Source organism: Protopterus annectens, chromosome 3.part0 (assembly GCF_019279795.1).
Source record: "Protopterus annectens isolate FY-2018-M chromosome 3.part0, PAN1.0, whole genome shotgun sequence".
Lineage (NCBI taxonomy): Eukaryota > Metazoa > Chordata > Ceratodontiformes > Protopteridae > Protopterus > Protopterus annectens.
Genome location: NC_056731.1, coordinates 1630134206 through 1630151567, shown reverse-complemented (window position 1 = coordinate 1630151567; position 17362 = coordinate 1630134206). Strand labels below are relative to the sequence as shown.

Genomic DNA, 17362 nt, shown 5'->3' with positions numbered 1-17362 from the left:
AGATGGAAAAAACTAACAGTATATGCCTTTCCTTCACTGCCTCTCCTTCCCAGGGTACTCCTAAAGGTTAGACAAGAGAAGCCAAAAATGATACTGATTGCACCAGACTGGCCACGACAGCACTGGTACACAATCCTAAAGAGCTTGTCTCAAGGTCCAGCATGGATATTGCCTCAAACTTCTCATTTGCTGACCCAACAAAACAATCAGATCCTACACAGCCAACTCAGGACCTTAAATCTGGCAGCATGGCGGATAATGTAGCCATTTAGAACACCCCTCTTTCAAAAGCTGTTATGGATGTTATCTTGGAGGCCCAGTACCAGAAAATCTTATGCAGAAAAATGGAAGAGATTCTGTGCTTGGAACCAGGAACAAGGCATTGACACGTATGTACCAAATATCCCTCAGATTTTACAATACCTAACTGAGATGCTGGACAAAGGCCTTTCTTTTACATCAGTTAAGATTCATGCCTCTGCCATTTCAGCCCATTACAATACTGAACCACCTATTTTTTCTCATCCTTTAATAAGGCAGTACCTCAGAGGGGCCAAAAACGTCAGGCCTCCAAGGAGAGCACCACTTCCGGCATGGGACCTCAATTATGTCTTGGAAAACTCTCACACTGCCTCCTTTTGAGCCAGCCTCAACAGCAGATATAAAATTCTTATCCTGGAAAACAGCTCTGCTCCTAGCAATAACCTCTGCAAGACGAGTCTCGGAGTTACAAGCACTCATGGCTGTGGAACCTTTTATCATTTTTCATCCAGACGGGGTTTCTCTGAGGATAAACCCAACATTTATACCTAAGGTGGTGTCCAGTATGGCCCTCAACCAAACCATTCACTTGCCTACCTTTTATCCAAATCCACAGAACAAGGGTGAGACAATTCTGCATTCTTTGGACATACACAGGCAGCTACGCTTCTACTTGGACAGAACTAAAGCTTTCAGAAAGACTGAACAACTTTTAGTGTCATATGCTGCAGGATCACAAGGAAAGGCGATCTCAAAACAGACTATTTCTAAACGGATAGGACATTGCATCCGTTTCTGCTATTCTCAGCATGGCATATCAGTGCCTAAGGGGATTAGGCCTCATTCTACCAGAGCAGCAGCCACTTCAGCAGCCTTCCTCAGAGGAGTACCAACCAAAGACATCTTAGAGGCTGCAACTTGGAGTTCAGTGCACACCTTTACGAAGCACTACCACTTACCACTTTACTCTAAATCCAGAGCAGGCTTTGCCACTGCAGTTCTGCAGGGCCTCATAGCCTCTCCTAATCCTATTTAGCCAGCCACCCATCCTCTGCTTTGGAATTCAACCCAAGAGTAATGACTGCAACAGTGAAACATGATGAACATAGTACAGTTGTGTACCAACCATAAATGTAGATTTTCGAGTGTATTCACTTTTGCAGTCCAGGTTTACCCACCCACCACCCCCCTTTTTCTTTGCTGGGACTTATCTATCCTATACTACCTATGTGGTGTATTTGGTTGTAGATGAAGGAAATGCTTATTTTTGTGCATGCATGCTTATTGGCATAATTTTCAGCCCACCAGTTTGGGGGCACCTAACATCTGGGGCAAGAAAAACTGAGGAAAATGGCGTCTGCTGCATTTTTTATACCCCTGGCGCACTGACGTCTGGGAAGAGGCGACAGCAACCAATGCCGGACCTAGACTTTGAAATTCAGGCCGACTGCGGGTAGCCTGCCAGCAGGATAACCCAAGAGTAATGACTGCAACAGAGAATACACTCGAACATCTACATTTATGGTAGGTACACAACTGCACTTTCTGTGCCAGCCCCAGCTCCAGATTGGAGATAGTATGGGGGAGGGAGGAGAGGCTGCAGACTCGTAATGGATGAGACACAAGTGTATGTTGCAAAGAATATAATAAGGGAAGCCAAAAGAAAAATAAATACGGGTAACCTTGCTTTTCAAGTCCTATTTTGGCCAGATGTGTGTGAATGGTCATATGTTTATATGTTACTTCTATGTTTAGGACAGTTTCTCTAATTCACAACTACAATACGCAAGTCGAACTTCTCAGACAAAGGACAGTATTTCATTATTGCAGCACTGGTTTGCTGCAGTACAGCTTTAGGTCTCACTGAGCTTTCTGACCTGAGAGTAGAATATCCTTCTGCTTATTTAGCTGTTGGCTTGTTCCACAAATTGCAGTGATCACCCCTTTCTTTTCAGGTGATTACAAATTAATTTAATGATTTCCCATTAAAATCTAGCTAACATATTTCAGTGGGATTGAGGTTCTGCTGCTTCTTAGTTGTAAATCTTGGAGAAGTAAAGCATGCAGAACTCCAGTAATGGCAGGTGAGGTGAGCTGCTTTTTATCCCTAGGCAGTGCTATGCTCATTCAACATACCTCTAACCTGAAGCTGCAGACAGAGAACTGTGATGAAATGCCTGAGGATGTTAAGCACCTCAGCCCTTGTACTTGGATGATTGTCGAGCGGTGGGTCAAGCACCAGGTGTTTTCATTAACACACAAAAATATGATCAGACTGAGCCTTCTGTATCAGATCACATTTCCCCCACCTTTCCCTTTGTATGTTTAACTCAGAAAAGTGTTAGAGCCATGAAGCTGAACTCTCAACACATTCTACGCTGAAGATTTGAAATGACTGTGACTTTCCAGACGTCACCATTACATATTATGAAGTGGGTGCCAGTTTCCATGCCATCCCTTCTCAGTGTAGTTTTACTGTTTGAGAATAGCTACTCATATGTGTATGTATTTAATTGTTCATAGAGATAAGGCATTATGAAAATAAGCTATGTAAGGCAGTTGTTAACTGATTTATTCCATTTTTATTCATTGTGCTGTCAATTAACATTTGTACTGCAGTACTTAGAAAGAGCTACACTTCAATTGTTAGTGAACATGAGTAATTATTAAATGTGCCACCACTGGAATAAGACTTATCAGGTTCACATTTGTATTAAATAACCATTTTTTTCTAATTTTTTGTAGGTAAGCTGTCACTGGAAGAATTTATCCGAGGAGCCAAAAGTGACCCTTCTATAGTACGTCTCCTTCAATGTGACCCCAGCAGTGCTGGCCAGTTCTAATGTAGTTCATCCAAGTTGTGCAGCCGAAATGTATTTCACTTTTTTTTTTTTTTTGCCAAAACAACATCAGGTTGTCTCACTATAGCCAAAACCCCTGCTCTCTGCAGGGAAGTTTTTAATGTGTTTCAGTTTTTGGCTCTGGATTAAGCTTACTGATTGGAGGAAGGTACATCCAGATCATTGGTCTTACCTGCCAAGATCAACATTTTTAGAGTTACTTTTTAATTTTTTTTTTTTTAATTTTGGTAAATATGTTCTCAAATTGCGAAAGACTAATAATGTGTTAGATGAAAATGTTTTATTAAAATCTGGTTAACTGACATCCTTCTTGTAAATGTGTGGGATCAAATGTCCATGTAAAATTACTATTTGATTTCATGCAAACATTCTAAAGTTGCAGACACAGAATGAGTGTCCCATTCTGAATGAGATGCTCAAATCCCCCAGGACTGGATGCAGCTCTATAGTGAAACGTCTGTATGGATAGCTAGCAGAACTCTGATTTCCATGTTCTCTGAGCCGATATGGCATGCCTCACTATCAGTCAAAGTGATAACCACATGTACAGTTCATCAGTTAGAAACCTTACATATGTTTCTGCACTGGAAGGTCACTGGGAAACATATGCCTTGTTAATGTCTACCTACATAGGAGGTCATATGATCAATGTTATTTGCGCCAGATTCAGTTGTTTTCTGAGTTCAAAGTTCATCGAGCACTGAATAGATAATACCGCTACCAAAGCATGACCAGAGAGAAAAGTGTGTTGTCTTAAGCACTACATTTGTAAAATTTGGGGTGATAGAAACTGTCGACACCATGTCAACAATGTGACGGATCAATTCTCTCCTGGTAATAGTTCTTGGGTAGTGATGTTCTCTGTTTTCACTGACAGCAGCTGCACTGGGACTGAGTAAAATATAACTGACAGAAATTCCAGAACTGGTTTGTTTGGGGAACAGAGAAAGCTAAGACAGCTACTTAATTCTGACACATTTCATTTTAATGTCTTTGTCTATATGTGAAATTCTTTTATGCTAAAGCACAGTCAGTATTGTTTTTCTACTCATTCTGTTTTAATTTTCAAAAGCAGGATACCATTTACATGAAATAACAGAGCTGTGCTGTGTGAAAATACTGTAGTAATTTACTGGCTGCATAAGTATCTTATACTACCCAAAACTCAAGGTGACATAATTTTTCCATACTTGACTGTAATGCAGGCTGGTCCATTTTTTTCAGTAATAACTTCTGTTTTCTTTCTGCTAACTTTATTTTGGTAATACTGCTTGTAAGGGAGGCTGGTGTTTTCTCAGCCCTATCTTGTACTTGTTCAGTAATTTAATAAGGGATAGTGAAGGCAGCACCCACTTAAAAGTGGTGTTATAAGTTTGGAGAAAGAAAACTGCAGTGGTGAAAAAGTAATAAAGATATTCAATTTGCTGCATACTTAAAACATTCATTAAAGACTATATTATGATTGTTTTACTTATATTTCCATAACATTTGGTATGGGCGGAGAGGACTTGATAGCCTTATTTATAGTTTGCACTTGGGAAAAGTTTCTGATGGGAGCTAAAACTTACTTATGCCTTACTGGTTAATGCAGTCATGCAGATTTTATCCACTAACAGGCCTGGGACACATTTGCATGTATTTTCATAAATAAACCTACTTTTTTAGTTGTAAGAGTATTTTGACCTTTGTGGTATCTTTAGACTCTGTGCATCTACTCCATGCTAAGACAGTAGGGCCTACTTTCTTCTTGTCTGTCAGTCAGTCTCTCTCATTCAGTAAAATCACAGTAACTGCTTGCCTTTATGATTTGTTTACCCAAGTGTAACTTCACCAGTCATGCTTGCCCTGCAGCTGTCACATTTGCCTCTTGTCTTTTCCTTTTGTTTCTAAATGCATGTCTGTACCTAAACTTGTAACATTACTAGTTGTTGGGTTTAACATTGACCCATATTGTGTCATTATCATATGATGTATATTTTCTGCCCTGCTTAAGCACCAAACCACAACAGAGTCTGGTTCACTGACGATTTTTCCTTACCTTATGTGGTATTACAAGGCATATCCGAGGAAGATAAATTCCAGAAGAAATTCCCTAGAAGTTGCACTTTGGTTGTTCCTTGTTTTGTTTGTACAGTGAACTTGTTTATAAAACGGTTTCATTTCTTCTTTAAAATCACATTTTCAGCTTTGGGATTCAACACAGCCGTGTTACATGTTTAATAAGAGAGGTTACAGAATTTCACTAATATGTTGTATAATGTTGCTTAATGACAAAGTGAGACTTAAACCATATTATCCAGACTAGAGTATCTTCAAAATTCTGGGAAAAAAAAATTTGAAATGTACATTTTGTAATTGTGTGTGTATAATTAAAATGTACTGCACAGTGAGAATCCTAATAGAATATTAATGTTGATGTAGTGCACAAGGCACTTTCCAGTGCTCGTTTATGTCCCTGGGCCATGGTGACACCCCTGCTATACTCCACAATCTGTTTTGTAATTGTGTCTTATAATAAAATACACATAAAATAAGATGGTAAAGGGTATATCTTAACTGCATGCCTGTGCACTGTCACAGCATTAGCGGGTAGCCTGGAAGTGTGATAAAAATATAAGTATGGCAGGAGACAGAAAGGCATTACAGGTTGTGCATGACTATGTATTTACTGTGATTTTCTTTTGTCCATTAGGTACAGCTGCACTTTGAGTTTAAGTTTAGACTTTCTCTGTTATTGTATGGTAACCTAATCTGCATTTCATCAGTCGTCTGTGTCAATGGTTAGAATAAAACAATAAATATTAGCAACAGGAAGGAAAGTAATAAAATAGTTGCCTTAACTTAAGCTTTAGCATGTAAATTAAGACGTGCGGTAGGTATTGAGGAATCAGAAATGATCAGTCGATTTTAAACATTGTTTTGTAAATTAATAATTTGATGAAATAGTGTCTAATGGGGTGGAGTAATTAGAGTTTCTGCCTCACACTACTTGATTCTTCAGTGGATGGGCTGCCTTCCTTGCTGAGTATGTATACTGCAAGTCCTCCCATTGTTATATGTGGGCTTTTGCTGGTTGCATCATTTCCTCTCACATCTTAAAGATATGCTGTAGGTGAATTAGTGATCCTTCAGACTGCCAGTAGTGGTATGTGCTGTGCATGAGTGAATGCATGTGTATCCTGTGACAGACCAGCCTCTTATCCAGGTCTTAGTTCATTTCCATGAATCCATTTACTACTTGGATAGGCACCATCTCCTCTGTGAACCTGAATTGGGTTAAGCTGATATCAAAGATTAAATGACAGTAACTGGTGTCATGGAGTTCTAGTCCTGAAATTAGAAATAAAAATTTTACCATAGTGAAAGTTTTGATTTAGGATTCAGAATCTGGTTCTTTTCTGTTTGCTGACATTAGAATCAGGTACTTTGAATTTCCATTGAATACCAGCTTACCCTAGTACCAGCATGTTATTCACTCATTGTCATTTATTTGCCATTAACCTGTTTAATCCAGTTCAGGGCAGCAAAAGGATCAGAGTCTGTCATGGCACTCACTGGGTACAAGGCAGTGGAACTAATTCTAAACAGTGCACCAGCCCATTGAAAGCAGTTTGGCGTACCATCAATTAATCTACGGCATGCCTTTGAAATGTGGAAGAAAAATGGAACACCCAGCAAAACTCTACGTGGACATTAGGAGGAAGTACAGACATTGCACAGAAGACTTTCCAGGTGAGAATCAGACTTGTGAACCCAGCACTGTGAAGCAGCATCTCTAACCAATGCATCATTCTGCCGTCCCTTAGTGACAGTTGTTTTTTATGAAATGTGACTTGCATATAACATGAGATGGTTAAAGGAACACAGTCTGACATTTGGTAATTCTGTTCTCTTTTGTGTGGATTATATGAAGAGAAGGAGTTTGTGCAGTACACAGAAGGTTTGATCATATTTTAGCCAGTTATGTGAGCTGCTACAATGATGAATAAATTGTGAATTACAGTTAGTAGAAGTGCTCCGGCACAAAATATGTTAAGCAAGTTCCCATTTCATCCAAAGAAACCATAATCTTAGGAATAAGGAACTATACATATATTTCTCTAATGTGCAAGTGTATGATATTCAGCATTAGATCACTGTTGCAGCAGCATGTAGTTATATGGGACATATCCTGCCAGGGATCAGACATCCAGCCACTATGCAAAAGCTTGTAGGCTCTTTCCATGCACACAGGACATCTGTGGAAGCTTGAAGGTGTGCATGTATAAAAGCAGATGCGCAGTACCAAAATTCAGAACTTTCTTCCCATTAAATATTTCAATTATACCTGGTCTTCAATGGAGCAGTCAGCTTCTTTGATCTTTTGGGCATTTAAATGCCCCTTTGCAGACTTTTGTTCCATTTTTGTGAGAAAGGCATGCAGTTTTTTTGCTTAAGTCTAGGAGAAAAGATATATATTTGTGTGGAAGACAAATTCCTTATGGAAGTTTTTTAACATCCACTTTTATGATGTATGTTTGTCTTTTACTCCTAAAACTATCAGAATGCTTAGCTCCCTTAACTTTTTTTCTGGAGGACGAACAGCTTAAGGCAGTTTAATAAATGGCAATGGACTCTGGGTTGTGTACCTCAGATGTCTCCCTTTAGAATCCTAGGAAAAAGTAGACGGAGAGGTTTCTCAAGTGGCTTCTCCTTCAACCTCGCTCCTCCTAACCCACAACGGATAACTCCACTGTGACCCTTTTGGAGTTCTCAGACCATACATCACTCCAGTCACTGTGGTGCTGCCCCTAGGGATACCACTAATGGTCAAAAGTCTGGCACATCCTTAGGAGACAGATGTATGCCTACTACCAAGAAGGGAGAACCTAGTTTAGTAATTTTGACTGGACCAGATGGTATCCCTCAAGTGTTGGTGAAGAAAGGCGGTACCAGGTTCCTATATAGATGTCCAGACATTATATTACTTGGAGTACGTCTTTGGATTCTCCCAAAAAGAAAATTAAAAAATAAACATATTTCTCGTCCTTCATCCTCATCTACAAAAGAGACTTAGCAGGAGTGGTATTCTTTTGCCAAAGGTATTTTTAAGGCATTTTGATCATTGAAGTCTGCTTCCCCTACTTCTTCTCAACTAAAAAGGAAAAGGCCTCATTCACAGTGAATTCCAGTCAGATATACAAGAGATTAGACTGCAGTGTGCTCCTCAGAAGACTGCAATGTGTTTCTCAGATGTTTTCTCTTCACTCTTTAGAGTTGGAGTCTGAGAAAAATATGTCATCAGATTCTCTTGTAGAAGAATTATCCTTGTCAGGCACATTAGGTCGGATGAATGACCTCTTCCAATGGGAAGAAAAAGAAATAACTGAGACCCTAAAAAATGTTATGATCTGCTTCAAGTAGGGGCCCCTAACCCTTTGGCCACCCCCCATCACTGGTACTTTGGTGGATGTTTTTACTGGTGCATGTACTACCTCTGATATCTGCCATCACCCCCATCAAAAAAAAAAATGACGGGCTTTACAAAGGGCCACAGTCCTACAAGTTCCTGTTTCTTAATCCTGTGGCTGATCTGTTTGTAATTTCTTTAGCTAATGATTCTATTTTAACACAACTTTGCCTTCAGACAAGGATGGTAGGGCTTTTAACAGGCATATGAATAAAGTGTATACATTACAACTTCTGCTGTAGTCTTTAGGACAGTCAGTTATCCTGCTGGCAACCTTTGCTGGCATGAATAAAACAGTTTTTGAGTTACCCTCCTCTGAGACTGGATCCTCTTTACTCAGCACAATTTCCTCAGTGACTCAGGTTATAAGCAGTCTTTAAAGTGTTCATATGATGCAGTGCATACAGTGTCCCATGTAGCTCTAACAAGGTCAGTCATGTACAGATCTGCATAGCTTAGATTCCAAGATATGTTAGAAGATCTCAAGGCATTAATTCTTAATGCTGCCTTAGACAATGAAGTATTATTTGGTACCTCTTCAGCTGAAATTCTAAAGATAATTGATGACCGGGGGAACCCATCCAAGGCGGGGGGGGGCACATTTTTCAGGTCTCCATTCATAAGTATAACAGGAATTACCCTTCCAGTCATGGGCCCTTTTATAGAAAACCCTTTAAACAGTCTCAACAGAAATATGGATAATAGCAGTACAAGAAACAATGGGGAGGGAATTCAAAGAAAAAAAGAGGTGCAGCCCAGGCTTAATTAAGCATAGTCCAAGAAAAATGCTTGACTATCTTTTTCTTCTACCCCCTCCCCACCCTGGCCACACTTTAAATCTTGCAGACAGTCTTTCCTCTTTAGAAGCAAATGACAACAGAGCCCTGGGGACTAGGATTTTTTTAAACACCCTTATTAAATTATCACTTAAGATATAGGCAAACATATAGTAATATAAAAGAAAGCAAACCATAATAATAGCAATGACCACAAAAAACCAGTGAGTAACAGCTCAACTTTCTAAAATTTAATGAACAAACCAACTTCACTTCTCTAGCGCCTCGGCCAACAGCCTTTACAGAGTAAAAAATGTAAAACACATTCAAAGCAGTATATATAACAAGCCCAACAGTTGGTATAATTAAACAATTAATTAATTAATCAATTATATAAAATTTGAACTTTTAAAGTTATACATTCATATAAAAATATGCCAATTACATTCCTTGTTAAGTCCATAAGGACTTAAAGTATTATATTTCATAATTAAAAGCGACTCTTTTTGTCTCAACACATTTTTTTGAAAAACAACATTATTAAAATGTAATGGTACATGTTCCAGAACAGAAACCTTCATACAGTCCGAATTACCATAGTGTTTATTATTAAAATGTTCTGAGATAGGGCTATTCATTTTTCTATTTCTTACATCTCTAACATGTTCTTTTATTCTGTGGGACAAAGTCCGTTTAGTCTCACCAATATAATATTTTTTACAGGAGCAGAAAATAACATAAATAACTCCTGTACTAGAGCATGAGTACCTAGCTCTGTTAGAAAATTTTTTTCCATTAATTTCTTTTATTTCCATATTTATGTATTTACAAATGGAACAATTATTACATGGAAAAGTTCCTATCTCATTAATATTAGTTAATATAATTTTTTTCTTCTCCTTATACACACTATGTACTAAAAAGTCTTGTATGTTTCTGCCTCTTTTATATGACATAACCAATTGTACATTCCTAAGTGAAATAATTTCCTTTTTAACAAAATCCCAATATTCTCTTATATCATTAATCACAGGGGAGAAGTTAGTATATTTTGTTACAAAAAATAATTTGTCTTGATTCTGTTCATTATTATTATATCTTATGGATCTATATTTATTATTTGATTTTTAATTATTAAACACCTCATTAAAACTACTCATAACACTCAATTCATTATATCCTCTATCAATAAACATATTAGCAGCTTTCAAAGCTTCATTAAAAGCTAATTGATCATCACTGCTAAGTCTTTTGATTCTAAAAAATTCACCATATGGAATAGCTGTTAATGTATGGGAAGGATGACAGCTAGTGCCACACATCTTCCAATTCATTTGATCAAATTTTCTATGTATATTAGTAATTATTTTTTTACCATTAGTCCCAGTTAAAGCAATGTCTAAAAAATTAACTTTATTCCCTGTGTGGGTATCATCAAATTTAATACCAAACTCATTATTATTTAATTCATTGATAAAAGTAGTAGATAAATCATAACCCCCATAACATATAAAAATTAAATCATCTATAAACCTATAATAACCAATAACATGTTTTATAAAAAAATGAATGTCTATAGACAGCTGTTGGCCGAGGCGCTAGAGAAGTGAAGTTGGTTTATTCATTAAATTTTAGAAAGTTGAGCTGTTACTCACTGTTTTTTTGTGGTCGTTGCTATTATTTATGATATTTCACCAGTGTTGTTGTTTAATCAAACCATAATAATGTTTCTAGTTACATACACAACTTTTAAAAACTGCCAACTCATTCCACTCCCAAAACATATGTTCCCAGTTACCTCTTTCTTCCCTATCACACCTCCAACAGTTGCTCTCTAGTCGAGGAAAAATTCTTTAGAGTCTGCTTGGGGTATAAAAATACCAGTGGAAACAGCTCCAAGCAAAAATTCATAACCTTTTAGACTTTGCTTTATACTTGAGAGCCATACATATGTCCTCCCGGTCTGAGTACTAGGGATTCTCTAGAATGGATGCAAGTGACATTAGAAATCTTTAACTCCAAATCAGGAAATTTCATCTCACCCAGAAAATTAAAGTTATGTCTTCTCACCCATCCTTTTCCACATGTTATCTCAATACATCATAGAACCAGTTCCATATTCCCAACTGAGAAAAGGATTTTATTCACGGATATTCCTAGTACAAGTACACGAAGGAGAGGGAACATGGAAACCTGTACTGGATCTGTTGTTGTTTATTTATTTATTTAATTAATTATTTTATTTATTACTGTTTGGTAACTTTGTAGTGGGCTGAAGCAAAGACCCTTTTCAGCCACCATCTATGCATAAATACAGAATGTAAAATTGGAATGAGTTATATGCGTCTCAAGAAAACAACCATATATAATAGAAATAATAAATTTCAGCATACATCTGACATGTAGCATAGTTATCATATTAAGTATATAAACAGAGTAGTATAACTGTTAAATTTACATTGTTGGATAGCGTACAAAAAGTTAGCTAGTGTTATATTCCCTAGTATAGCAGTTGCCAAATTGATTACAGAATATACAGTTTTAAAATGGTATTACAATCATAAAACTGGCAGCTAAGTAGTAATAGTAAGAAGCCAAATTAGTTGGATCATGTTGCAAGATTGCTAACCAGTTGCAAAATTCAAACTGCTTACACTCCAAACTATTTTTCCTCTAATTCTGCCCCTATCCTTTTTGGCCTCAGTGGACCTCAAAGATGCCTGTCATCACATACTTATTCACAGAGACTTCAGATAGTACTTAAAAGTTTTCTGTCTGTAGTTTACATTTTCTGTTCTCTTCTTTTACCATTAGTCCTTCTACAGCTCCAAGTGTAGTTACAAAATGTCTAACTCCAGTGATTACCTTTTGCAGATTACAGTACATTCATACCTTCCTCTGTTTAAATGATTGCCTTATTTTTGTAGACTCTTTTCAAAGTTGTCAGGAATCACTCTTTTTTTTTTGTCAGAAATCTAATTAAAAACCTAGGTTGTTTTCATCTCAGTCTGGAAAAGTCATAACGTCTCCACTTTCACAGACTGACATCTCTAGGTCGCTTGCTTGACAAAGCTCTAATGTTGCCTTGTCACCAGAAAAAGCTACCTTTCTTATTCATCTATAAAATTTCACCTTTTTGCCATTTCTGCCTTTATCCCCCCCCCCCTTCTTCCTTATTCCAAGTAAAACAATTTCTGAAAGGGATTTGTATATCCATACTCCACCCCTCGGATCTCAACTGTATCTTAGAAAACTCACTTTACAAACCTTTGAACCAGTTCTTGTAGTTAATTTGATAGTCTTGACGTGGAAAACCATTTTACTTACTGCTCTGACTTCAGCTAGGCATGAATTTGATTTGCAAGCCTTGATTGTTAACCAGCCCATCCTCTTATTCCATTAGGATAGAGTACCTTGAAAAACAATCCTTCCTCTATGCTGAAAGTTGTCGTGGAGTTTACTTTGAACCAATGCAGTCATCTTGCTAAACCTAAAAATAGGGTAGAGAGAAAATGCTGTGTACTTTGGATACTCACAGACTACTCAGAAGAGTGAATCTTTAAAATTGCTTTTCTTTTTAAAACTCCTTTCTGCAAGGGGGGCAAGCCACCCACATCCCCCTGAACTTATATATGCCAACTCCAAGATCACCATACCTCCGAGAAAGGGGAAAATTCTGAGAAATGGCATCTCAGAGTTAGTATATACAAGTCCAGGCATTCTGCTATTCAGTCTTTGAGTTTTGGGACTTGTTTTAATGGGTCCTGACATTTCAAATTTCAAATGGTTACCCCAGTGATAATTACATGTAAGGAGTAATGTAGCCTTGTGTGTAGGGCAGATCACTCCATGGCAAAGTATTATTTCATTATTTCCTCTTGACTGGGCTTTTTTTAGTTAGTTTACATGTTGACTAACTCTTGCCTGATCTAAATGTAACAGGTAACATTGTGTGCTTGAGTTAAAGCAGAGGTATTATGACACTGCACAGGGCTAGACAGCCTTCATCTGAAAACAGTTTCAACCACTGTCAGTCTTGTGGATGTTGCTGTAATGTTGAATTTGGAGTATTAAAAATGCGTAAAGCTTTGCATTGTTCATTTAAGTACTTTTATTCGTTGTACTGTGTATAGTGATGTTTGACACAGAACATCTTTTGTTTTAAGATATTGGACATATCTAATTTTGCATCTTTGCAAAAGGTTTTATTTCTCAATGTTTCAGTTTTATACAGTATGCAGTGTTTCATCACTCACAACTTCCATGTGGTTCAAAATCCACTTTTTGCAGAGGATATCCCACTTCACTGCTTTCCTTTAGCAGTCCTCTGTAACAAACCTTTTTTTCATTGTGGTAGCCAGTGTGTTTGAGGTGGACATTTACCCTAATTATACCACTCTAAAGAACTTGTACTTGTTCCCACATTTATTCACAAAATGAGAAGAGGAGAAATTGGCAAATGACAGGAAAAAATAGATTAGCCTGACTGAGGAGGTAACCAAATAACAAAGTAATCTATTATTTATTTATTGCTTCTTCATAGGATGGTACTTCCGTGTTACCAGCTGCGAAAAACAGGGATATGAAGTCATCTTCTAAAGTACCAAAAGTCACTTAATGGACCTCAGTGTTAGAGTATAAGTAGTAATTCAGCGTCTTCATCAATACCTTTATTGCTGTCACATTTAATCATGCTGGATCCAGAATATTATTGGTGTCTGAGTGTAGTGCTTCCAAAGCAATTAATCAGGGTATACCCCCTGTGCATACACTAAATCTTGTACCTTTTCCATCTCTACTGGTATTTAATTGTAAGTCATTTCCTAGTAATTATTTCAGTGTAACCCAGACAAAGGTATGGCATCAACAAGGACTTGTATCTGACATCGCCCTAGACCAGTGTGAGTCTTTGCTTATAATGGAAATATTTAAACTAGTTTTGGTACCAGTGAAACTCCTTGAAGGAAAAGAAAAAAGAAAAGATGCCCTTCACCTTTATCATGTAATTATTAAGAGGGATTTGCATGACCAAGACAGATGTTTACTCTTTTTATAGCTTCTGAAAATTCCTCACAGTCTTCCGGTTCACCCTAAGGGGACATATCCTTTGTGCAAGTTATAAACTGTATGTGAGAATGTTAATTGACAAGCAGATCATCTCTCTTCTCCAAATAAAATATATATGTAAATGTTGAGTTCCACCATTAGATCGGTAGTTCCCCCATTTTGATGCTTTTCAGGAAATCTTAAATCTAATAGGCAGAGTCCTGATACATAAACAGTTGCACCAAGAATCGACAGAATGCATAAAGTGCCTATAAATACACAGGATTTATATGATATTCATGAGGAAGTTGCTAGTATCATTTCATTGTCAGCATTTTATAATGAAAAAAGTGTTCCTTTGACAATTGTATCCTTTGACATTGTGTCAAGAATGTTAGCTAAATATGGTAAAAAAAGAAAACGTTTAGTTCTCTGACACTTAGGTTGTTAGTAGTATGAGTTATTTGGGTCTATATTATAACTTAGAAGATGTAAAACTTCAAAAGTTATAATGTCGAACCCACAACATCGAATGATGAAAATAGTGAAGCCCCAGAACATTGAAATCTTACCTAGGGCAAGATTTCAGTGGGCCGTTCCATGGCTTCGCTAATTCCTCCACTGTGGTGCAAGAGTTACCGACCTTGGGGTTAGGGTGCTGGTTAAGGTAAGTGGATAGTTAGTAATGTATGTATGGTTTAGTGTGGGGTTGGGTTTTGTTAACTGTATGTGTGTGGTTTATTTATTTTGGTGTGCTTGTGTTGTGTGTATGTTTCTCGGAACAGCAAATTTTTTCCCTGGGGAAAAAAATTGCTATTCTGAGCGTTCAATGTTATCAATATTCGAAATTCCAAGTTCGAACTTATGGTGTTCGATATTTTGGAATTTTGAATATATGATATAGACCTGAGTTATTTAGCCCATGCAGTCATACTATTGCAGGTGTCGAGTATGTTGCAGGTTTTGCTAAGCTCTGTTACCATAATTACACTGGAAGAGCTTACTGCTACAGTACATATTGGATTGGAGGTAATGTAGTGACATGTAGTTACTTTGCAGTAGATGTCTGTTCAAAGTCTATTTTGTCAGTGGTAGACATGGGGCAGAGTAGCTTAGAAAAGCATGGTGAACTGAACATGTTGACTGTGCTAACTGCATCTGTTACAAGATGTGCTACTTTGGTAGTTACCAGATGACATTATTCTTGACCTAGGTAAAAAAGAGAAATCAGTGTCTTTCTTTAAGAAAGTGTGCAACTGATCTGCCGTATAGTTTCAGAGAAATTATATAACAGTCATCCTTTAACAAACTCTGTAGCTGACCTACCTTACAATGTCAGTGGAGTTATACTTCAAACAAGATGCTATCTTATTAAAAAAGAGCACCCTTCCAGCAACAGTGGAGCCAATGCAGTACAGTGGAAAACTGACCAGTTGCACATCATGTCCAGAAGAAAAGGGCAGATTTAACCACAGATTCTCCAGATGAATTAAAGCTTTTGGTTTCTCCTTCCCCAATACACATTGTAGACATTCTTCAAGCTTAGCTTTCCTGTTGAAAGAAAGAAAATTATTGGCAAATGGATACTTCAGACATTAAATCAGGGTTAGTCAACAGAATTTAATCAGATTCCTCAAATACAAACACCATCAAATAATTTATAGCAGGTTCTGCGGGTAATTCATTGGCTGATAGTAAGAAAAGAGAAATACAGTTAGTCTTCACAACTCTGATAGATGAAGGTTTCTACTCCAGATGTTTTTCCATTCCAAAAAAGGACAGGATGAAGAGATGAGTTGTAAATTACATAAACTTGATCAACTCCACGGAAAGCAAACTCTTTCATGATAGTGACCACTTCTTCCATTCATAGAAGACATTTTTTTTACATAGTGAGACCTACTTTACATAGTGAGATGCACTTTCTCCTTCTAAGAGAAAGTATGTCTTAATGTCAGATAACTCTTCATCAGTATCAGTTTTCATTTCTGCAGTTTGGGCTGTCCACATCCCCACTAGAGTACTGATCAATTTTTGTTGATTTTTTTTTTTTATGCTTTGTTTTTGCTTGGCTATGTAATTTTTAAGCCCACAAGTCTGTTGTAACTGTTCACTGTAGATAAATTATTTTATTTTAGATTACATGGTTTTCCAGCAGCTGTTCATTGTTAGTCTCTCGTGCATTCTCAGTCTGTTTTTAATTTTTTCATTTATCTATCAAGTGAGTAAGCCCACTGGGCACACATGCCTTCTTTCAGAGGCAAATCAGGAACATTTTCCAGATAAGTGATTTATGCAGTCACACCATTTGGAAGGGAAGGCTGAAGGAATCAAACCCATGACTACAGCATGAAGCTTGTTATCAGTTCATAGACTTAGCTCAAATCTTCCAAGCTGAGTTAACAACCACATGAATTTAGTATGAAATGTTAAAAAATAACCTTAGGTTAATGTTTATCTGCTGCTTCTCATGAGACAGAATTACAGAAAGTAGTATTTGTGACAGTAGGGTTCGATGCATGTTTTATCCTGAAGACAGCAACATATTCTAAGTAAGACTTTTTTATTTTATATTTTGTAAGGACTAGCCAGAGGTGTCTTCATTTTGCCATACATGGCAGGAAAAACATGGCACAGCATTGCTGTAGTGCAGGTTTTCGACACTGGTGAACATTTGATGTTTGGTATTACCATACATACATCTTTGAAAGGAAAGTAAGATGACAGGGAAACAGTAAATGTTCCCTTCCCTTCACCAAACTGCTTCTCATTCATACCATAGAGCAATTCTTGAACATTTGAAACTGTTTTGGCATGATTGCTGAGATGGTCCTATTTGAATAATATTTAAATGAGACAATGTGGTAACCTAGAAGCTCTCACTGTAAGAAACCCTGGGACTGATCGAGTTAGCTAGTTGCTGTGTTCTCCCCTCGAGGCTCTGACACAACAGTAACTTTTTATATAAA

The 17362-nt window shown here is 37.3% G+C and overlaps 1 protein-coding gene across 4 annotated transcripts in view; it reads left to right on the top strand.

Moving 5' to 3' along the window:
- The window catches only part of NCALD (neurocalcin delta), a 1186843-nt gene extending 1182045 nt beyond the window's left edge, over positions 1-4798 (top strand). For all 4 annotated transcript variants that reach the window (XM_044065662.1, XM_044065663.1, XM_044065664.1 and 1 more), the window contains one exon: positions 3007-4798. In XM_044065662.1, coding sequence (XP_043921597.1) covers positions 3007-3104 — 98 coding nt within the window. In that variant the 3' untranslated portion in view covers positions 3105-4798. The remainder of the gene's footprint in view (positions 1-3006) is intronic.
- The last annotated feature ends 12564 nt before the right edge of the window (positions 4799-17362 follow it).